We start from the raw sequence: 24,269 nt of genomic DNA, 5'->3' as shown, positions 1-24,269 counted from the left end.
GCATTTTCGACAAAGGCAAAATGGAATTTTTGCTTCAGACGCTTTGACTGAAAGGAGGCCACTTTGCCTTTTACAAGTACTCAAACATGAAATCAGGCCACACATACCTTCATATGTAAAGTCTGAGCTGAATAAATGCCCACTTCTCTGAGCTTTTTTTGCAGCCAGACCCCATATCTATCCCATGGTACCTGCGAGTCTTATTTCCAGGTAAGTAGGCTTACTACTATAGCTTTACAACATAATTACTAATCTCTAGGAAGCGAGCATTGCTGACTTTCATTCATTCATTGGCTAATTCGTTGCTTGGTCTGCTTATGGCTTAATCACTGCAATCCATAGGAAATGGATAGTGAATACAAGACGTGAGAAAGCCCTTCCTAAGTTGTAAAGTCCCCATTTGCATCTCTGTTTCTAGGGAAATTCATATAAAATGGCTTTCTCATGCAATATAAACACAAGAAATTGATTATCAAACAAAATCAAGCATTGTACAGTATACTAATATTTGTTATATACACACAGGATATTGTGTATATTAAGAGTCGTACCTTGGAAGTCGACCAGCTTAACTCCAAAATGTTTTGGCTCCCAAATGTCGCAAACCCAGAAGTGACTGCTCCGGTTTGCGAACCATTTTTGGAAGCTGAACATCTGACGGGGCTTCCACAGCTTCCAATTGGCTGCAGGAGCTTCCTGTAGCCAATCAGAAGCCGTGCTTTGGTTTTCGAACGTTTTGGAAGTCGAATGGATGTCCAGAACAGATTCCATTTGACTTCCAAGATACCATTGTACTTGGAATCTGTAGTGCATTCCAAATGCAATAATAGTAAGCTTGGCCAGTATTACCACCTTTATACTACAAATTGAGGGACAGTAGAGGGCACAAGGAGAAGGGAACGACAGAGGACGAGGTGGTTGGATAGTGTTCTCGAAGCCACCAACATGAGTCTGACCAAATTGCGGGAGGCAATGGAAGACAGGAGTGCCTGGCGTGCTCTGGTCCATGGGGTCATGAAGAGTCGGAAACGACTAAACAACAACAAGCTTGACTGAGACAACCTAACATGTTCACATTGGGATTTGAACTAAGCATTTCACAATGTAACTCTGATCGTATACAATGCCAGATACTTGCAAACAATCAAAATGAACAGTGCGCCCAGCGAAAACGTTCCTTTCGTTGATGAATATTATACGGCCTTTTAAATGTGTTTGTGGGAAGGGGTGTTATTGTTTTGTTTTTATTCTAATTATTTGTTCTTTTATCCTGTATCTTTTATCTTGTGAACTGCCCTGAGATCTTCGAATGAAGGACAGAATAATAAGTAAGTCAGTCAGTAAGTCCAACACACCATACACTCAGGCCTTGCATGGCTGTATCTTACCTTCTTCCCTAGTCACTCCCGCAAGAGCTGTCCCCATCATAGTGGGATGCAGCAATGGATTTGTCAGTGGAAAGCATGGATATCCTCTTCCCCTCCCCCTCCACCCAATCACACACCGACTGACTTTCCAAACATCTACCTACCGTAGGTGCAAAATGCTCTTGGAACGATCTCTCCGCCTTTGTGCAATAGCAGCTTGCTTGTTTTTTATAGCTGCCAACACAAACCCATTTAAGACAAGCCCATGCAGCCCAAACAATTACTTTATTCTTCTTTTCCCTTTGTTTAATTGCTCTGTGCTCGCTTACTCCCTGAAGCTATTGACATCATTTCAGTTTATTTCCTCGGTCCAGATTTTGACAGATTGCAATGAGTTTTTGAATGCCGAGATAGATGCATGGGTACATAGTCGGAAAGGGGGGGGGGGTTAGACAGAGACAACAACAATTAGCAACAACATAACATAATAATGAGAACAATAGCAAAAATTGGCTGCTAATTAGCTACTGGGTGCTGTTTTTGGAATATAAAGTGGTATAAACATCTCTTCACTCTGGCCTTTGACACATAAGGGGTATGTTTTTAGGAGGCCTCCTATTTTTGTGACTGTAAGTTGTTTCATACTATTTTCACTGTTGTATTTTAAATGGTTGCACCTCAGGGTGAAGGGAAGGCAAAATTGATAGTGTTAGTAGTACCCATGGCAGGGTTTTTAAGCATTTGAGAAATATAAGACATACCCTGAAAATAAGCCATACTTCCACGCCGCAGAAACCAACCCCCACAGGCACCTCCACTCACAGAGTCTCTCCATGCGGCCGGAATTGCAGGAGCGCGATCAGCTGTGAAGCGGCGCTCCAAGAGCTCCGCTTAACAGCTGATCGCGCCCCTGCCTTGCTGGCTGCATCCCCGCGCTCCGCCTTCTCGTCCACCGCCGTCCCTGCCGCTTCCGTGCTTGCCGCCACCGCTGGGCTCACTGCTTCTTCCTTGCCTGGCCCGGCCAAGGAGCTTGGAGCGCCCTGCAGCGGCAGGCGGAGCGCCTGAGCCAGCGGCCTCCGCCTAGCCCAGCCAAGGATGCCTGCCGCCCTGCCAGCCAGAACCGGTGGCTGCTGCAGCGCCGAGCACTCAAGAGAGCCCAGCAGCGCCCTGAGCCGTAAAAACCATACTGGTGATAAAAAAAATAAGACAGCCCACCGAAAGTAAGCCACCCTGTGTTTTTTTGAGGAAAAAAAGTTATAAGACAGTGTCTTAAAAAAGGGAAAACATGGTAGGACTAGTAGTAATAACACAGGTTAGGACCAGGATACCTGAAATATTGTTTCAGCTCATATGTTGAAATTGAAACACTTCATATACCCTAATTGATCACTTCACTCTGCAGGTGAGGTTCATGCATCGCAGCGGGGTGGGGTAGATGACCCTCAGGGGTCCCTTCCAACTCTCCAGTTCTATGATTCTATGTGGTGCCATCTCATTAGGTGATCAGGTGCAGCATACGGTTCAGGAACCGGGCCATAGTGCTGTGGCACCTACCCTTTGGAAGGAGCTCTCCTTACCGGAAAAATAAGAAATCAAGATAACAAACTTTTTTATAAAAGAATGGAAATGGTTTATTGAATATTTACAAATAAACCGTGAACGGATAAGAACATTGGCAGGATTATCGTAATAGCCTGCAGTTTGATAAGAGTATATATTTAAAGCAGTGTTAATTTGAAATATGCAGAAAATATAAAAAATAAATTTAAGGAACCGCAGAAAGAGAGGGAAGGAAGTCGAGTTTTGAAATGTTAAAATGATTGTAAAATTGTTGAAATGTATAAAATTGAAAATCATAAATAAAATAATAATAATTGAAAAAGGAATGAGCTCTCCTTGAATATAGGTGCCATCTCTAAGCAGATAATCTGTATCTGTACTGGAATTGGTTTTTAGGACGTTTTTGTTTTTTCACTTGCTGTTCTCTGCCCTGGACAGGAGGGGCAGGAGATATAAACAAACAAATAAAAGTTTCATTGTTCTTTGAATCCCCCCCTCCCCCCGGAAGCATGGAAATGAACACTAAACTTGCCCCGTGTGCCACTGTATTTCTGGAACTGGCTTTTATGCCGTTTGAAAGCTCAAACATAACGCAGACATTAACAGTTAGGGGAAAGTTGTGGAAACCGCTGCGTGCAACACAGGTCCAGTGCTCTCTGAGTGCTGTCAGACTCCAAAACCCATCAGCCTCAGCCAAAATGGACAATGGTAAGGGATGATGGGAGCTGTAGTACCAAACATCTGGGGAGCCACCACGTTAGGCAAGGCCGATCAAAATATTTACTGGAACTTCCAAGATATGAGTACAGAGTAGCTGCTGCTAAAGCCCAAGGAGAAGTGTTTGGGTGACACCTTCCCACAGCCAGTGTATCTTTGCGGCCATAGGAGCCAATTCCCAGAGGGCCGAAGTCCTTTTGTTTCCCCCCAATAAAATGTTTGAGGGGGCTGGGGTTGTTAGGCATTGTCGTTCAAATGGTTTGCATGTGCTGTGACTTGTGATTGATTATGCCAGGCTGGGCTCGCCAGCCCTCCACTCAAGATTTTATTCAAGTTGGCATCCTTGAAGTCCGCTAAAGAGGTCTTCTTTTTGGCTTATCGGGACAGCGCCTACCAATTTGGACAGTCCTTTCTGCGCTACTCTGGACCAGGCATAGGCAACCTTGGCTCTCCAGATGTTTTGGAACTACAACTCCCATGAGCCCTTACCACTGGCCCTGTTAGCTAGGGATCATGGGAGTTGTAGTTCCAAAACATCTGGAGAGCCAAGGTTATCTATGCCTGCTCTAGAGTGACAACATTTTGCATGGGGGATGTCTCCCTGTGGATTTGGGACGCTGTACGTGTGCAGCTCATTCTGCATGCCTGAAGTCTTAACACTCAAATTCCTTGCCCTTGCCTTGAGATTTCTCCCTAGGATTTTTAGTGACTTCAAAAGAGCTGGCAGCAAGCTCATGCTGCCATCTAGTGACCTAACAAAAGAAAAAGAAATGCCTTTTCCTCCAAAACGTGAACGCTTCCATAAGGGTAAAGGTAAAGGGACCCCTGACCATTAGGTCCAGTCGTGACCGACTCTGGGGTTGTGCGCTCATCTCGCATTATTGGCCAAGGGAGCCGGCGTATAGCTTCCAGGTCATGTGGCCAGCATGACAAAGCCGCTTCTGGCAAACCAGAGCAGCACATGGAAACGCCGTTTACCTTCCTGCTGTAGCGGTTCCTATTTATCTACTTGCATTTTGACGTGCTTTCGAACTGCTAGGTTGGCAGGAGCTGGGACCAAGCAACGGGAGCTCACCCCATCACAGGGATTCGAACCGCCGACCTTCTGATCAGCAAGCCCTAGGCTCAGTGGTTTAACCCACAGCGCCACCATACCTGGCATTAATTATCATATTTATTCTCATTTAATATTTATCAGATTTCTGTACCGCCCTTCATCCGAGGAACATGATATTTACAATATAAAGCACAGTCATGGTTTCCCTAAAAGAACTGCAATTCTGGGCTGCATCAATAGGAGTTAGCATCTAGATCAAGGGAAGTAATATTACCACTGTATTCTGCTCTGGTCAGACCTCACCTGGAGTACTGTGTCCAGTTCTGGGCACCACAGTTCAAGAAGGATACTGACAAGCTGGAACGTGTCCAGAAGAGGGCAACCAAAATGATCAAAGGCCTGGAAACGATGCCTTATGAAGAACGGCATAGGGAGCTGGGTATGTTTAGCCTGGAGAAGAGAAGGGTAAGGGGTGATATGATAGCCATGTTCAAATACATAAAAGGATGTCATATAGAGGAGGGAGAAAGATTGTTTTCTGCTGCTCCAGAGAAGCAGACACGGAGCAATGGATTCAAACTCCAAGAAAGAAGATTCCACCTAAACATTAGGAAGAACTTCCTGACAGTAAGAGCTGTTCGGCAGTGGAATTTGCTACCAAGGAGTATGGTGGAGTCTCCTTCTTTGGAGGTCTTTAAGCAGAGGCTTGACAGGCATATGTCAAGAATGCTTTGATGGTGTTTCCTGCTCGGCAGGGGGTTGGACTGGATGGCCCTTGTGGTCTCTTCCAACTCTACGATACTATGATTCTAACTGTAGTTTGTTAAGGGTGCTCAGAATTCTCACTCTGGGAATAATTCACTCTTTAACAAGCTACAGTTCCCACAGTTCTTTGGGGGAAGAGAAAAGGTTTGTTATGAAGAAAGGCTGCAGCTTTTGCAACTTTTTAGCTTGGAGAAAAGGCGAGTAAGAGAAGTTTATTGCATGGCATGGAGAAAGTTTTGCTCCTCTCATAACTCTAGAACTCATGAGCATCCAATGTTGGAAGATTCAGGACAGGCAACTAGAAGTATTTCTTCATGCAGTCATATCCTCCAACATTTTCCCAATGAAAATAGGGACGTCCCATTCCATAATGATAAGTTTACTATTTATACCCCACACATTGGGGTATAAATAGTAAAAGGTCTGTATAGTTAAAGCTATGGTTTTCCCAGTAGTGATGTATGGAAGTGAGAGCTGGACCATAAAGAAGGCTGATCGCCGAAGAATTGATGCTTTTGAATTATGGTGCTGGAGGAGACTCTTGAGAGTCCCATGGACTGCAAGAAGATCAAACCTATCCATTCTTAAGGAGATCAGCCCTGAGTGCTCACTAGAAGGACAGATCGTGAAGCTGAGGCTCCAATACTTTGGCCACCTCATGAGAAGAGAAGACTCCCTGGAAAAGACCCTGATGTTGGAAAAGATTCAGGGCACAAGGAGAAGGGGACAACAGAGGACGAGATGGTTGGACAGTGTTCTCGAAGCTACGAACATGAGTTTGACCAAACTGCAGGAGGCAGTGGAAGACAGGAGGCCCCGGCGTGCTCTGGTCCATGGGGTCACGAAGAGTCGGACACGACTAAACGACTAAACAACAACAACACCCCACACATCTTACTGGGTTGGCCCAGCCACTCTGGGCAGTGTCCAACATATATATAAAACATAATGAAATATTAAACTTTTTTTAAAGAAGAAAATGTTCCCTATACAGGATTGCCTTCAAAGAGTTTGGGGGGGGGTCCGATAAATCCATACCCTCCATCATTTCTCCAATGAAAATAGGGACATCCTACAGGAATGGGACATTCCAGGATCCAACCAGAAACTGGGATGGCTTCTCTAAGTCAGGAATGTCCCTCGAAAATAGGGACACTTGGAGGGTCTGCACAGTGCATAGTTAATCTGTGGAACTCACTCCCACAAGAAGCAGTGGTGTTCACTAACTTAGATAGCGCTTCTGCCTTCACAGCTGCAGGGAGTAATATTTCTGAATACCAGTTGCTGGAGGCACCAGAAGGGAGAGGGCCTGTGTGCTTAGATCCAGCTTGAATGTTTTCCATAGGCATCTGGTCAGTCACTGTGGGAACAGGAGGATGGACCAGATGGGCCATTGGTCTGATCCAGTAGGCTCTTATGTTCATCTCATTGATCCTGCCACTGAGATGCCTCCCATCCTCTGCACATTTTGAACGCCTGGCAAGGGCTTAGAAATCGGTTAAGTCTTCAGGGCTCCTATGACAGGAGATCTAGGAGCTACTGCGACCTGCTGAAGAGGGATAAAACTGTAGAAAAGATAGGCTCATAATAACAAGTAGTTGGAGGACTGTAACATCTTGGACCCCCTTCATGGATCAATGCCTTGTCGTGGTGAAGGGGCTTGAATAACTCAGAGAAGCTATGAGCTATGCCATGCAGGGCCACCCAAGATGGACAGGTCATAGTGGAGAGTTTTGACTAAACGTGATCCACCTGGAGAAGGAACTGGCAAGCCACTCCAGTATCCCTGCCAAGAAAACTCCATGGACAAAGACAACAGGCATATAAAAGTGAGTTTGACCAAACTGCAGGAGGCAGTGCAAGTATCAGTTATGAGGAGTGAAGCGAACTTTAATCATTTCTCTGGTTTACGATTTTTGTATTTTTATGATTTTGTATTTTTACTTTTTCCATCTACGTTGTTGTTGTTGTTGTTGTTAAAAAAGAACACCTTTAAAACTAAGAACATGCATTTTTGTCCAACAAGTTCAGGAAACATATTTTTGCTCAACAGAACTTAGCCCGGAAGTAGGAGTGATAACAGAGTGGTATATTGCTTACAGCATCAGACTAGGGAAATGTGAAGTCTACTAGGCCATTTTTGGCCAGTCATATTGACTCAGGCTCACCCACCTCATAAGGCTGCTGTGAGGATAGAGTAACAAAGCCCCTAGATATATACTGTATTCTATCCTAAGCTCTGAAAAGAAGGGTTTCGAGTATTAAATAACCACCTGACCATAGAAGCCTAGCATGCCATTTCCTTTATCAATTTTTGCCTTATGGATTATCAAAATGTCTTGATCAGAGCCAATTTGAAGCAACAGCCAGAAAAGAATTTGACAAGATCAATGGTAAACCCTGAGAAAATTTCTTCATTAGTAAAAGACTAATACTTCACCCATCTGACTGGGTTCCCAAACCACTCTGGGCTGCTTCCAAACAAAATATAAAGGGACAAAACAAAACACCAAACATTAAAAGCTTCCTGAAACAGGACTGCTTTCAGGTGCCTATGAAATGTTGCATAACTGTTTAACTCTTTGACATCTGATGGGAGGGTGTTCCATAGGCTGGGTGCCACTACCAAGAAGGTCCTCCGCCTGGTCTTGTATTGAGGGAACCACCAGAAGACCCTTGGAGCTAATCCTCAGTATTTGGGCTGAACGTTGGGGGTGGAGAGGCTCCTTCATGTACACAGGGCCAAATACATTTGGGGTTTTAAAGGTCAGCACCCTTTGGCATTTTATTAGCTACCAAACCAAGTTGCTTTTAAAGAGAGGTTAAAATACTGATCACCAACATGAGTTTGACCAAACTGCGGGAGGCAGTGGGAGACATGAGTGCCTGGCGTGCTCTGGTCCATGGGGCCACAAAGAGTCGGACACAACTAAGCGACTAAACAACAACAACAACAACAACAACAACAACAACAACAACAAAAATACAAGATCATTCTAACTCAAGAGATGGCTACCATTCACACGTGAAAGAGCATTCCTGTACTTCTGCCCTGACTTTGTCTATCCTGAATCAGTTTCATTGGACTACTTTGAGTGTGCCTCTGAATGTCAGCTGCTGAGAATCACAATTGGGAGAATACAGTTGCACTCAGATCCTTCCTTTGGTCTTTCCACGGACATCTCGTTGGCCACTGTGAGAAGAGTGGTGCTGGACATTGGCCTGATCCAGAAGGCTCTTCCTATAAATTCTGGTATTAAGAGCCCTGAGTGCTCCCTGGAAGGACAGATCGTGAAGCTGAGGCTCCAATACTTTGGCCACCTCATGAGAAGAGAAGAATCCTTGGAAAAGACCCTGATGTTGGGAAAGATTGAGGGCACTAGGAGAAGGGGACGACAGAGGACGAGATGGTTGGACAGTGTTCTCGAAGCTACGAACATGAGTTTGACCAAACTGCGGGAGGCAGTGCAAGACAGGAGTGCCTGGCGTGCTATGGTCCATGGGGCCACAAAGAGTCGGACACGACTAAACGACTAAACAACAACAACAACATCATTTTGGACAAAAAAAAGTGCTTGTGTGGTAAATGAACATTCACTAGCACTGATTTCCAGCTTTCAAATTTGGTTTGGTTTAATTTGTCCATGCATTCTCTTCATAAGGTCATTTACATTTAAGCGTAAAAATCAGTAAATGCTTAACAAGAGAGGGAAGAGTTGACATGCTTAACTTGTTGCAAACATAACCGAGGATCTTAGCCACAAGATGGAGCTGTTGCAGAGTTTACTAATTTATTTTTATACCAGTTTATACCAGCAATTCCTCTTAGGCGGAAAGGATTTGTCTTTTCTCTTGTACCTTTCATTTTAGGGGAAGGGGGGTGAGAATCAATTTTATTTCACCCATCAACACATTCCCGGTGCAGCTATAACTGCCAAATGTCTCCTTTCTTGCACATTAAACGGAAAAGAGCTTCTCAGCGGTAGCATCCGAGTTGTGAAAAACTCTGGAGAGACTTCTCTGTCTTCCTTTTCATGCTAGGTGAAGTGTGTGTGTATATACGGTATATATGCATGCCTCTAAAAGGCTGGCTGTGTGCTGTGAGGCTGCTATTGTACTGACTGACTTTATCAGTGTTTGTCTTTATGCTTCATTCGTGATGCTATTGTCTTTGCATGTTTAATTTTCAAAATGTAAGCCACTCAAATAATCCTGGTTATAAGGCAGCACAGAAGCACAGATTCCCCCCTCCAAAATAATAATAATCTGTATCCATATATAGTTGGACCAATGTTCCACCTCACCCAATATTCTCTACTCCGACTGACAGCTTTTCAAGTATTTGGAGAGACCTGCCTGGATCTAGCTCCACGACCTGAGACCCTAAAAGGCTGAAATGCGGTGAAATGAAACTGAGACCACCTAGAATCATAGAGTTGGAAGGGACCAAAAGGGCCATCCAGTCCAACCCCCTGTCAAGCAGGAAACACCATCAAAGCATTCTTGACATATGCCTGTCAAGCCTCTGCTTAAAAACCTCCAAAGAAGGAGACTCTACCACATTCCTTGGCAGCAAATTCCACTGTCGAACAGCTCTTACTGTCAATAAGTTCTTCCTAACGTTTAGGTGGAATCTTCTTTCTTGTAGTTTGAATCCATTGCTCCGTGTCCGCTTCTCTGGAGCAGCAGAAAACAACCTTTCTCCCTCCTCTATATGACATCCTTTTATATATTTGAACATGGCTATCATATCACCCCTTAACCTTCTCTTTTCCAGGCTAAACACCTGTCTGTGAAGCGGCCACTGTCCACTGTGTTACCCCTATGGACACAATATCTTTCTTGGGATCAGAATTTGGCTAACCCAGAAATTTATGTGGACCTCAATTGAAGCAATATACAGAATGGCCCCAGGAGTAATCCATCCAAGAATATTCTTTAATCGGGACATTTTGTACCTTTCCCGGTCATCCTGCTGCTGAAAGGGCCATCAATCAGTGGTAGATTGCATGCAGAAGGTTTTAAGTGTAAACTCTCGCATTCCCTGGTAGGGAAGGGGCAGACCCCTACTTGAAAACCTGGAAAGATGCTGCCAACCATTTTATCTAATTATTTAATTAAATCAACAGCTCAGTAATAAGAGCATACTTAGCAAGGCCACTGTGTGCTAGGAATTCAGGCAGAGCTGAAATGAATTTGTACTTCAACATTCTCCCATGCATTTTGTTCCTCTAGTTCTCTGGATGTATGTATATTTGGATAATGTTCTCCAAATGTTTTAGTTTTCAGTATCTGGCACCACCAAACAGGGCATCAATATTGTTCAGATTAAAAGGCAGACATGAAGTAATCTCCTTAGGTTGAGTAAAATCAGTTTCTGGGCAATTAGCATGTTGTTGTTGTTGTTGTTTAGTCGTTTAGTTGTGTCCGACTCTTCGTGACCCCATGGACCAGAGCATGCCAGGCACTCCTGTCTTCCACTGCCTCCCGCAGTTTGGTCAAACTCATGTTCGTAGCTTCGAGAACACTGTCCAACCATCTCGTCCTCTGTCGTCCCCTTCTCCTAGTGCCCTCCATCTTGCCCAACATCAAGGTCTTTTCCAAGGATTCTTCTCTTCTCATGAGGTGGCCAAAGTATTGGAGCCTCAGCTTCACGATCTGTCCTTCCAGTGAGCACTCAGGGCTGATTTCCTTCAGAATGGATAGGTTTGATCTTCTTGCAGTCCATGGGACTCTCAAGAGTCTCCTCCAGCACCAAAATTCAGAAGCACCAATTAGCATGTTGGGTACCACTAAATATATATATATATATAAAATTTGGAAGCATTTATCTGCAAGGCTGTAATAAGGAAACTTGAATTATGGAGATTCACACTGTTAGTTGCTATGGGATTTGATTAAAGAGTCTCTGTCCAGTAAATCCAGGAAAAACAGAGAATATTAGCCAACCATTTGCTCAATAGACTCATATTTCTTTAATTATTCAACTTCTGTTTTCAGAAATAGGTTAATGATTACAGACAGGTCAGTCTGATATGCACAGCTGCCTTCAGAGTGTCTGGACGTGAAGCAGGTTTCCATGTGCCCAGAGGAATGAAAAGGTCTCTTGTACTGGGTGCACACCATACCTTTAAAGCACATGACTTCCCCCAAAGAATCCTGGGAACTGTAGTTTCTTAAGGGTGCTGGGAATTGTAGTTCCGTGGGAGGTAAACACACAGCTCTCAGGATTCAGTTGGGTAAACAATGCGTTTTAAACGTATGGTGTGTACACAGCCTAGTGTTTTAAGACTACATAAGCAGAAATATTTCATGTCCAGAAGGGGTTAAAAAAGCAGGCTTTGGGGGGAAAGATCCACCCAGCTGTTTTCTGCATGTTCAAATATTTGGCAAATACTGCACAGTTGTTTTTAAATTTGTATTTGACACCCAGTGGTCTTTGGTTTCTGCATTTGTTATGCAGCCATAATTCATTCATTCATTCCTCTGGATATAGGGCGGTATATAAATTCAATTTATCATCATCATCATTCTTTCATTTAACTTTTTTTTTTAAAAAAAATAATACTGCAAAAATGGTATATAGGACTACAGAGTTCTCTCTGTAGGGCTGACTAAAGGTCCCTTTATAAACCCGACCACAGCCTGCACCCTAGCTCCCCTCAGGGAGCACAGCAAGTGAAGTGGGGGAGACCTACTTAGGGTCCCTTCAGGAAAAGAGGGTTATGTGCCCCCACTCCTCTTCTACATACCCAAGCCTGGCTTGCTGCAATGTGCAAATTACTCCAGATTGGCTTTTACCTTCTCTATTTAATAATGCATCCTGGCAGAGCTGCTTCTTCAGACGCACTGTTCCGTGGCCTGCACAAAAGAAAGCAACAAGGCTTCCCATGTTCCACAATAAGCAGCCAAAAGAAATTGCTTTGGGTGTGCTGCTGTTCCTTTCAGCCTTTTTATTGGGGTCCAGGCACATTTACTGTCTCATCATCAATCTAAAACCAAAGATTCTTGCGGCACTTAAAAAATATATAGGTACAATATTAGTTGGGGCATGTTTTGTGGACTTTGACAGATTTGGTAAATTTTGCTGCTAGAGACTAACAGGGCTAGCCCTCTAGAAATCACCACAGTCTATGCCAGGGGTGGGAAACCTGTGGATCTAGAGTTTTTTATTGGACAACAACTCCCATCACCCCCAGCCCTTGTGGCTGATGGTCAGGGATTATGGGAGTTGCAGTCCAACAACAGCTGGTTCTCACTCCTGGTATAGGTGATTATTTTTGTCCAGTTGTCACAAAAGCAGTGCTATTGACCATACATTCTGATATCACACTGAGGTTGTCTGAGCAACTCTTCTGTGCTAAAGTTGGCTATTGTGTGAAGAATCCAAAATCTACAGCAGGGTATATCAACCAAAATAGTACAAAATCTGGCTCATACTTTTAATTAAAGATTTTATACAGTTCCATGTAAGCTGCTTAAAGACTTTCGTCAATTAAGCGGTATATAATTCTTGGCAAATAAAAGGAAGATTAAGTTCCCACCAAAGAATAATGGATAAGCAAGGCGACGGACTATGCAGAATTGGCAAAGTTAACAGCCAAAATAAAAGGATCTAACAATGAGAGCTTTGTGGAAGAATGGAAGCCTTTTTTGAACTATTTAAAGAAATATTAGTTTGATGAACCTGCAAGCAGGGTTTGAAATATAAGCAACAGAAGGAATTAGAGCACACAGTATTGTGTTGGTATATGAAATAGAACAGGCACCCCCAAACTCGGCCCTCCAGATGTTTTGAACTACAATTCCCATCTTCCTCGACCACTGGTCCTGTTAGCTAGGGATCATGGGAGTTGTAGGCCAAAACATCTGGAGGGCCGCAGTTTGGGGATGCCTGAAATAGAAGGTATTGTGCAGCAAAGGGGGGACGGAATTAAAACACCCTAGAAAATGGGACGGGAAGTTGAGAAAAGATAAAATTATTATATATTGAAGTATATATGTCAATTACTTGCAAATTTCAATAAAAAAATTATTCCCCCAAAATTGTCAAATAAATAAAACAGTAAGATTTTGACTTCTCTGGCACCCACTGGTTATCCACTTCACATTCACACTTGTATGTTCCATCGCTTCCCTCTGGTTGATTGTGACATAATGAATGAGCAGTGACTCATTTGGGCCTAGTCTTGTAAGATACAAATATTGGCAAATAAATCAATAAATCTAGGCTCCAGGACAGATGCACCAATGCAATGTCATGCCTATAATACTATGCCAGCGTTGCTAACCATTCCATGACGTGGTCACGGCACAACATTATGAGTCGATGCTACTATGGTTACAATGGTTATCATCACTGGATGGGGCATAATAGTGATAGACAAAGGCATTCTTTAAGTCCCATGTACACTTATGCTTAGGAGCAAACTCAAGTAAGACACATTTCCAAGTAAATATGCATAGGACCAGGGTATAAGAAACATAGGAACAAATAGATAATAGGGGACATTGTCGAAATACTGTAGAATGACACCAACCCAGATCAGTTTCTTCTCTTTCCATAACTGGTCTACCAGATGCCTCCAGAAAGACCAGAAGAAGGGCATGAAGACCACAATATTCCTCAATTATTATTATTATTTCATCCCCAAAAGTATATTGTGGCTCAGTGGTAGAGCATCTGCTTTTTGTGCAGAAGGCTCTGGGTTCAATCCTCAGCATCAGGTAGAGTGAGGAAACCCATCTGAAGTCCTGGAGAGCTGCTGCCAGTTATTGCAGAGAATACTGAGCTAGATAGATCAATGGTCCAACTCCCTAAAAGGCAGCTCCGTGTTCCCATGTCTCTGAACTTGAAGGTTTTCTAACAGCTTTGCTCTTCTAGCACACTTATTTGGGAGTCAGTGAGTCCAGCTCCCAGGAACTCAAGAGACCCTGCTTCTTGAGACCATCGTCCGACCTTGCCTCATGGGTGGGCCGGCCCTGCCATTACTTCTGAATGAGGCAACCCGGGCTTCATTTATCTATACAATTTATTTTGTTTTGAAAGGCCACCTTTTAAGGGCCAAAGCTGCCTTTAATTATATGTCGCTTTCCCACGGCTGGTGCCAAAGCAACTCCTGCAACAGCCATCCACAATGATTTAAATGCAACCTCACATTTGAACAAGACGTTTCAGTTCTGCATTTCTCCGACCCGTTTGGAATCTCACCCAACCTGCAGCAAGCTGTGCGTGTGTTTGTGCACACGGACACCTGTAACTCAGTACTGCAGAACACTTCATGCATCTGGTGAAGTGAGCTGTAGCCTACGAAAGCTGACGCCCTAATAAGCTTCTATTTCCCTTTTATGATGCCACAAACGCTATGCTTTTTGCTGCAACAGCCAGGATCGACACAACACACCCTTATGAAAAATACCTGAACATTTAATTTAAACACCCTATATAGCCGCCTATCTGGATTTGATGCTACAGAAGCGCGCCACCCCCACCCCGTTTGCATTGCTCCGTCCTAAAGTCCAAGGCGCGCTTCGGAATCTACAGGGGGGGGGGCTTTTCCTTTAGCGCGCGGCGCCAAGGCTGCCACATGGGTTGCCCCGCCCCCTTCCCCTCCATAACGCCCCCTACGGGAGGGACAGAAAAGAGAGCGAGCGGCGAGGAAAAGGGGGCGTTCCCTCCAGCGCCTCCCTCAAGAGGAGTGGGCGGGGACCTGAACCCGCCGGCCCCCCGAGGAGGTCGCCCCTCCCTCCCGCTCGCTTAGCTCGGGCGCCATTGGCCGGCTGCGGCGCGCGGTCGCGTGCGAACCTCCTCTGATTGGTCGGGCCTTCCTCCTCGGAGGGGCGTGGCCCGGGCCCTCTGGGCCCGCCCCCTCCCTCCCTGCCCCCTCCCTCCTGCAGGGCGAGAAAGAGGCGGCGAGTCGCGCGCGGCGGCTGGCCTTTGGGCGGGTTGCCTCGCGATGCTGCTCCCGCCGCCGCCGCCCTCGTCGCTTCTGCCAGGAGGCGCCCCGGGCGCTGGAGCGCGAGCCATGGCGGGGCCGGAGCTCCAGGACGAAGCCGGCCTCCGTGAGCAGCAGAACGAAGACGGGGAGCGAGGCCGCGGCCGGGCCACGGCCGAGTGCGCCCGGAACCGGGCGAGCAGGGCGGTGTCCGAGGCGGAGGCCGCTGCGTCAACTACCCAAGGGGACCCCGAAGGCGCCGGTCCCCGCTGGGGAGCCCAGCACGCCGGAGCCCGCGAACTGGCCGAGCTCTATTCCCCCGGTGAGGCCGGCGTGAGGGGGGTGTTCTTTCTCTTGCCTCTGGGTTAAAACGTGGCGCGGGTGGGACTTCGGGTCTGACGCAGGTTAAGGGTTCTGTTCACACGTGACGCCCAATATCTGCCTTCGGACGCGCACCTGGAACGTTTGAAGCCTTCCCCGCACACGCACACACTTCGCCCCTGGTGGAAAGCGTGGCCTGGTTCACACCTGCAAGGAACATCTCCTTTACTCTACTACTCGGGATTGTTGCGCACTTGAGGAATGGCAGCCGGGTGTGTGAACTGACTCCCCTGAAAAGGGAGTTTTTGGGAATATTCTACTGCTAGAGAAGGCAAATCGGCACCATGCTCTAACCAACTTTTCTTTCTGCAAGTCGTGACTAGATTTTATTGCTTAGCTAATTGGGTAGGTTAGTTGGTTGAAAATAATTTGCCCAGTTATTTAATCATATATATATATATGAGACTCCGTGGTTTCCTTTATTAGCTAAACAAACGGATTTATCAAACGAATCCAGAAAATATTGTTCTAATTGGTCCTTTGACATATGCAGGTCCATCCTAGAAGTGGCAATACTTGTGGATGTGAAGTGGAAGAGAAGGTTTTGAGACCAGCTGGAATGTGGGCATGCATACAGTACTTGAAATTCAGATTTAGTCGGCAGAATATTGTTAATTAACTACTGTTTCTTTATATAGATATTTTTTTCAGTGTAGTGATTTTCTGGTAAAAGTAATGGGACTGTGAACTTGACCTGTAAAGTCAACAAACAAAAATTAAAAGGATCCTTGCCAGCTGTGATTAGCTGCAAATCTCTGTTGCGTGGCAAATGTGTGGTTGTTGCCATGTAATGTGTGAGATGATTTTCTGGAGGCATAGAGTCAGGTATGTTGCAAAAGCTCACACTGGCAAACCTGACCATTTTTTACACTCAAATAACTACTATAAAGTAGCCATGTCCTTAACAGTCTCCCCTGAGGGATTATTTCCCAGGAGATTTGCTAAAAGCCTGAGGCTGTGTATCTTAACAGAAGTGATGTTGGATGTATTTATTCATAGTGGCTTTGGGTGGTTAGGGCAGGTAATATATTTTGTGGCAAGTTTAGACTACAAGGCCAAAAAAACCCCCTATTATCTATCGTTTTACAGTGAGGAATGGCATGATCTTACATATTCACATGTGCTTTAGTATTCCCACTGCATATGAATTTAAAGAAAAATCTGGATATGATGATTCATTTTACGAAAAAGTGTGTTTGAGTAGTTGCCATTTCCTGTTTTGGGGATAGGATGCTATGCTCATATTAGAGTGCTGTCTTCAGATGGTCTTTTTCTCTCCATTCTGGCTGCCTCCTTACTTTTTTCCTAATGCTTTTCAAACTTTTTTTCTTCTCCAAAAGTAGTGTTACAAAGGCCCAGTGGTCATTTCAGTTTTTCCCTGAAATGAGTTACCGTACTATGTTGGGTGTATATACTGTATCATATGGAGGAGCTCTTTGAGCCCTTTTTGCAGCCCTGTAATGGGGAGAACCTGTGGCCCTCCAGATTTCGGACTACAATTCCCATTATCCTGCCAGTTAGACTTGCTGGTTGGAGCTGATAGAAGTGGAAGTCTGTCTGGAGGGTGCCCCTATCAGCTCTAGCATTAGTTTACTCTTCTAGGTGGTGTGAGGGTAAGCAAGCAGGTAATTCTTGTGTTTCCAGCTTTGGGTGTGGTGAACAGAAAAATGGGCATGCAATAAAGTTTCATTTTTTATAGTTTCTAAGTTCAGTTTCACTACCGGGCATCTAGCTGAAACCCTACTTAAAATAATTTACCCAGCCATGAGGACAGGCCCTGACTGGTTGGCCTTTCCCTTGAATCTCAGAGACTGATTATTTTGGGCAGACCATTCTGTTGGCCCAGCTAGTGTGATTTGATCAGATATTTGTTATCTCAGCCTCATGGGGAGCTGCTACATGGCTGATAGAACATTTTGTGCTGGGCTAGGCAGCCCTCAGCCCCATTTTGTAAGAGGAGAAAGATGTAGTGAAATACTGTAGATTTAGTGGTGGAAACCCACTGCAAGTGATTGGTTCAGGACTCTGTCAAGAATGATCTGCTTTCCCCAGTTGCCCTCTGGGTGGGGAGAGTGAGAGAAAGGTGTCTGAAACAGAAAAGGGAGAGATGATTGAATGGCCCTGCTCGCTGTTGGTAAGCACCCCTAACAGAGGGCATTAAGGTCAGAGGTGTTGCCAGAAATTCAGTGCATGCTAGTCATTTGAAATCCTTTTTGTGACCCATCATAAATATTTTATCCTTTTTTAGTAAGTGCCATATGGCTGGCAGTTGGAACAGGAATCTGGAGAAAAGTCAGAGACCTTCACAGGATTCCCTATTTCCCTTGCCCTTCATAGAACCATTTAAGAAATAATAAGCAGCAAAACTCGCTGGTAACTTAGATATACATGGCTTTCAGAAACTTGGGTCCTCCTTCAGTTCAGCACAAGACATTTTGTCTTGGCCAGCCAAACACTGAGAATCTAGTCCCGCCTTTATTCAGGAAATAGCACGTACTTCCTTCGGTAACTTTCCTGCCTCATGTGACTAAGGCTTATAAGTGTGCTTTTTAGGTCACTTTCTTGCTGTACTGAAAGACAAAACCCCACCCATCCCAGGCTCTAGTGAATGAAGCCTGCAGATGCAAGCCCTTAGTGGATGCAGTTGCATTGCAAACCTGATCTCCTTGATTCAATTCTGTTTTGTCAGCCACTGCTGATAGGAGCTGGCATCTCTTCAGTGTATAAGAAAGTGTTTAAGGTATTTTTTTAACTGCAGTCTTAATTGCATTTGGAAAGGCTTAGGATTCTGTGTTGGACTTCTTGAGACAAGCATGCAAATAAGCCTGTGAGTCACTAGTCCACCCCACTTAACCTGTCTGTGTTATTCATGGCACATCAGTGTGCCACAGAAGATCCAACTCCTGAAATTTACAAAAGCTTCACTGTCTTAGTCACCAGCAGGTGACTTGGGACTCTGCTTGAGTGAGCGGCTATTTACAAGTCTGTTTTAGAGCAAGCTCATGTTCATAGCAGAATCAACTGATTGACCCCACATTTAAGTCTCCTTCACAGGCTATTCTGAACATTTTTAAAGGTGTCTGGGGAGTCTGAAATCCAGTTGTCTGAGGACATGTCAGGCTATATTGATTTTGTTCCAGAAATCTAGCACACGCAAGAGCTGGCAGTGTCCCTGTTTTGCAGTTATTGTAGGAACAGCAAATATGTCTTGTTCAAGGTTACAGCACGAATAGGAACCCTTTGTGCTCCTAAAGGAGTTTGCTTCCTTAATCAGAACTTTTTAAGGTTTGGAAGAGGCTTAAAATAGGAATGTGGCAGCTAAAGGCTCTCCACTTTAATCAGGTCCTCTGAGGGGGTACTGCCTGACCCACTTTTTGTCAACCCAGAGGAAAGAGGTGTGTATTATGAAGCTTAGCAGTCCTTCCCTTTCACAGAACAGACGTCTAAGCAATCTGGTTACTGAACAGGCTTAAAGGGAAGCTGTTGGAAAAGCTTTCCTTATGTTTCTAGATCTGAAGCCCTGCACTTCCATTGTTTGTAACTAACATTGTGGCCTAAAAAATAAAATGTTGGACTTGGCTCAACAGATTCTCGCTTCAGATTTCTTCTTAGCCATGTATGACCCAGCACTCATCCCAATCTGAATATCTGAAACTGGAAGAGTAGCAGCCTATTAAAGTGTTTGGATATTAAATACTGCACTACTCATAATGTGTAAATGAAAATTGGCAACTTGTGTGAGTAATGCTGGAAATATTAGGTTTCTATTCAGAATCTAAGCCTGCAATTATGATTTAGTCCCATGTGCCTCTTACAGTGAGGTGGAGGGAACTTGAGTCAGTTCATTGTACCCTGGCAGTGGAATGTCTTGTTGATCCACATTTGATTTCCAGTGGCACTTCCTTTTTTCTTAAGGTGATTTCTGAAGAAGTTGAGAAAAGGCAGGTTCTTTGTTCTGTTTGTACAAGTGTGGCTTTAAAAGGGGACAGGGTTTCCTATTTTTTCTAGGAGTCTAATGATTGCTACCCAAGTTCTTGCCAAAATTGAATGCTTTACAAAAAGTTCACTGAATGTAAATCTGTGGATCACTGGTGCTCCCCAGAGGATGGTGCAGAAAGTAGCCTAAATTTAGAAAAGAAACCAGAGTTTTTAAAATTCTATGCAAGCCAAACTGGGTTAACTCTGTTGGTAGAGCATGGACTCTTAATCTCAGGGTTGTGGGTTCGAGCCCCACATTGGGCAAAAGATTCCTGCATTGCAGAGGGTTGGACTAGATGATCCTTGTGGTCCCGTTCCAGTTCTCCAGTTCTATGATTCTATGAAACAGGAAGCTTACATGCTCCAAGAGGGTGACTTAACTTGTTCCGGGAGCCATGATCACAATCATGGCTTTGCAGGGGCTGTAAACCACATCTCTCATAACAATTAAGGGGCTGTAAACCACATCTCTCATAACAATTAAGGGGCTGTAAACCACATCTCTCATAACAATCTCTCATAACAATTAAGCTAGATCTATATGTGCTGTCATGACACTGAGCATTCCACTCTCTGCTTCACTCCACTGACAGTTGCTTCGAAAGAAAAATTAACCGGGTAAAATGACATTGAATTTCACATGTTTTAAATGTCACTGGGATTATGTAGGTTGGCAGCAGACGTGATTCCACGTTTCCTTTGTGCAGCTTGCAGATTTACTGTGACTATATCATTCACTTTGCTCTGACTTACTTCTATGTGGCTATGCACCAGTGTAAATGACAGCCTGGAGAACTTCAGTACATGTATTAGACCATGGCGTTTGGATTTAATAGACATTTCTTCTTGACTACTCAGGGTCTCTTCCATACTTTTTTTAGCAACATAGATTTTCATGCTTGGTTTTTAATTTGCAGATGATTTCAAAATGCTCTTAATGCACCTGTGTGTTCAGAAACCTTGGGTCGTATAAGTTGTTTCTCTATCTGTGTTGAAAGGCATATGTCAGTTTCAGCAATTCTCCCTCCCTCTACAGTCCCCTTAAATTTGCTCTATATAGGTTTCAGGGACACTGTAGAGCAGGTTCGGGTGTGTGTGTGATGGATAGAGAGGTAGTATCATAGGAAATTTGCTTCTCTCCACATTCTGCTGAGAGATGTCTTCCATCAGAAAAGGGAGACCAGGATACCACCCATTATGGATGTGAACTGACAGTTCATTTGCAGTTACACCGTTACAGTAACAGGTAAAATAACTTCTAAATTTCACGTGGTGGGAAATTTTCTGCCGCCGTTGCAAGATAATTGCAGGTGTCTTTGGCACATTGCCAGCAGACTTTTCCCTTCGCTCAACCTAAATCATTCAAGTGAATAAAATGCATTGCAGCGTTTAGTGGCTGTGACCATTTTTGCTGCTTTCATCAGAAAAACCCTTAACTGTTTTTGGGCTAAAACACCTTAGCAGGCAGGTTTAAATATAAGTAAGAATGTGCACTATATGTGGATTGTGGATTTTCAATTCTCCTGTTTCCTGTGCTATTTGGCATTTGTCAGGTGGTCTATGCCAGCCAAACAGTTTACCTGTTTGCCCCTGAGGTTGAAACAGTGAGCAGCTTGTCAACACATCAAATCTGCCTGTTCCAGTATCTGAATGTTTATCATCGTCATCATCATTTATTAAATCTGTATTTTGTATATATTAAATTTGTTTCTGTAATACTCTTGCTTTAGAATATGTTCTGTATTAGATGAACGTGACTATTTGTGGGAAGAGTTTCAGTCCTCAAAGCAGGCACCTTATTACTTTCACTGTCTCTTGTGTGTGAAAATTGGTGGGCAATTTAAGCCCAGTACTTTTGAAGGGAATCTGCTAATCTTGGTGGATGCAATGTGTGTTCACCAGACTTACACACTGTATGACCAAGCACAACACAGCCAAGCAGCCATGAATTGTGGTTTGCCAGGTGCTTGACAAGCCTTTTCTCAGGCAGTTGGCAAAAAAAAATATGGGAGTTTTATCAAGCTGCTGGTGGACTGTAGTTAACTTTGTGGATCCAAAAGCCTGGCATAAATCATGAACACACTAAATGGATTAAATTCATTTGCACAGTTAAAAAGTCCTGAAGCTCCCCTTCAGGAGTCACAAAGCTGGCAGCTGTACAAATACAAATGATAATCATTGTTATTAAGGTTTGTTACCTGCCCTTCACTCTAAATTTCCAGGATGGGTTACATTGGCTCAAATAATAGAATTTAAAGCCACATAGAACCCAATCACAATTACAACAACAGTCATACATTAATTAGCAATTTCCAGGTAAATCACCAAAATATTTTTCAGCTGTCAAAGGCCAGGGTGTGTCTTCAGCTTGTGACAAAAGGCAAATAATTATGCTGGATGCACCTCTATAAGGGAGGGACTTGCAGTTTTCAGGCTCCTGCAGAGAAAGCTGTCTCCTGGACCACCAGTTCTTGAAATCTTTACAATGTGTTGGTGTAGATGGTGATTCACTTTAAAATCCGTTGTTGCAATCTACGTGGTGTTTTGCTATTTGTCACTGAAGGCTCCACAGCGTTATCAACACTTGCTGTCTATCTTAATCTAGGCACTACACAGTTAAGTTCATTTTTGGCCATATGGACAAATTGGGATTCCACGTGGATGCATGCATATGGGGTGACTTCTCGGTCCACTAATTTTGCAAAATCCTCAGCTTTGACTTGAAATGGCAGGGTTGTCTTCACAAGCAGCTTGAACATGGTTTCCCTTGGGAGATGCATGAAAGAGCCATGAAGTTTCCCGCATGTTAATTGTTCCTTGTGGATTTGGGCATTTAGCTCTTCTATTTAGGGTGCAGTTGCTCCTCTGCAGAATGTGGGTATTAATTAACTTGGATGCCATAGAGGCTGACTTAGAATAATACCCATGTTGTGATCATACCCATGTCTGAAAACATGCTGTCGGTTTTGTATTCTGTCATGTTCTACCTGTGGCAGCTATGGGTTTGTGCAAACTGCACAGACTGAGTTCATGCAGTTTCTCGTGTATCACCTAAAGCAGGCATAGGCAAAATCAGCCCTCCAGATGTTTTGGGACTACAACTCCCATCATCCCTAGCTAAGAGGACCAGTGGTCAGGGATGATGGGAGTTGTAGTCCCAAAACATCTGGAGGGCCGAGTTTGCCCATGCCTGACCTAAAGCTACATTTCCGGGTTTGCTTGATTCATTTGAGACACAGTCTTTGTGTGGGTGTGGGCATGCTATGCATACTTTGCTTAGGTACACTTAATCCTTCCCTGGTTCATGCGTTTGCTTGGGCTCACATTGTCTTTGCGTAGTGGAGAAGGGAGCTTATCCTCACCATTATGCAGAGAGAGGGCCTTGTGAACTGTGTGCTCTATGCAAATTTATGTTCATTCATGCAGTTATCTTTCCCACTCCCTTACAGGTGGACCTTGGTATGTCTGAGCACTGATACGGATCACCCGGTTAATGCTAGATGTCTGATCATAGAAAAATGCCATTTCCATACCAAAATTCAATGTGTAGATGACATACTGAACTGCAGTTAATTTTTCAACGGGAGTGGAAGCTTCTGATCTTATCCTTGTGGCTATACTAGTTGGAGAGCATTTTAGCCTGGAAGGAGGGCTAGGCTTGTTCTTGTAATGCCTAAGCCAGGGGTCAGCAAACTTTTTCAGCAGGGGGCCGGTCCACTGTCCCTCAGACCTTGTGGGGGGCCGGACTATATTTTGAAAATATGAACGAATTCCTATGCCCCACAAATAACACAGAGATGCATTTTAAATACAGTAAAAGGACACATTCCACTCATGTAAAAACACCAGGCAGGCCCCACAAGTAACCCAGAGATGCATTTTAAATAAAAGGACACATTCTACTCATGTAAAAACATGCTGATTCCCGGACCGTCCGCGGGCCGGATTTAGAAGGCAGTTGGGCCGCATCCAGCCCCCGGGCCTTAGTTTGGGGATCCCTGGCCTAAGCTGTAGTTAGTGTTTCCTCGGAGTGCAGCTTCTAGTTGCATTCAAATGACCTCTTACCCTACGGGATGTAATAGATTTGCACCTCAAACCTAGCACCGTATGTATAGTAAGCCAACAGAGACCTCAGAGAATCATTTCTTGTGTTTGGGGGTGGGGGATAATGCAAGATACACTTCTTCAATTTGGCACATTAAAGAGCATGAGTCTCTTAATCTCAGGGCCGTGGGTTCGGTAGAAGCCCTGTGCAGGGACTTCTGCTTGCACAATGGGGCTTTCCTCCCTCGCCCCTCCCTGTGCCCTCCAAGAATTGGTTCGGGGAGTGGGGAGGAGTCAGAAGAGCTACCGGTACTAGAACAATGGAGGTGGGGGGAGAGAGGGGGCATCATTCCATCTGGCAAGCTGAAATTATTGAGTAGATGTAACATTTGTAATAGCACAATGTAGAATTTCACTCATTAATTTCTAAGCAATACAGTCCTATACGCAAGGGTAATGCCACCA

At 44.3% G+C, this 24,269-nt stretch overlaps 1 protein-coding gene across 4 annotated transcripts in view; it reads left to right on the top strand.

The window, feature by feature from the left end:
• The first annotated feature begins 15,366 nt into the window (after nt 1-15,366).
• The window catches only part of PEDS1 (plasmanylethanolamine desaturase 1), a 34,356-nt gene continuing 25,453 nt past the window's right edge, over nt 15,367-24,269 (top strand). For all 4 annotated transcript variants that reach the window (XM_088674629.1, XM_088674628.1, XM_035121666.3 and 1 more), the window contains exon 1: nt 15,367-15,723. In XM_088674629.1, the coding sequence (XP_088530755.1) occupies nt 15,423-15,723 (301 nt within the window). In that variant the 5' untranslated portion in view covers nt 15,367-15,422. The remainder of the gene's footprint in view (nt 15,724-24,269) is intronic.

This window comes from Zootoca vivipara, chromosome 7, assembly GCF_965207765.1.
Source record: "Zootoca vivipara chromosome 7, rZooViv2.hap1.1, whole genome shotgun sequence".
Taxonomy (NCBI): domain Eukaryota; kingdom Metazoa; phylum Chordata; class Lepidosauria; order Squamata; family Lacertidae; genus Zootoca; species Zootoca vivipara.
This window is presented reverse-complemented; position numbering and strand designations above follow the sequence as displayed.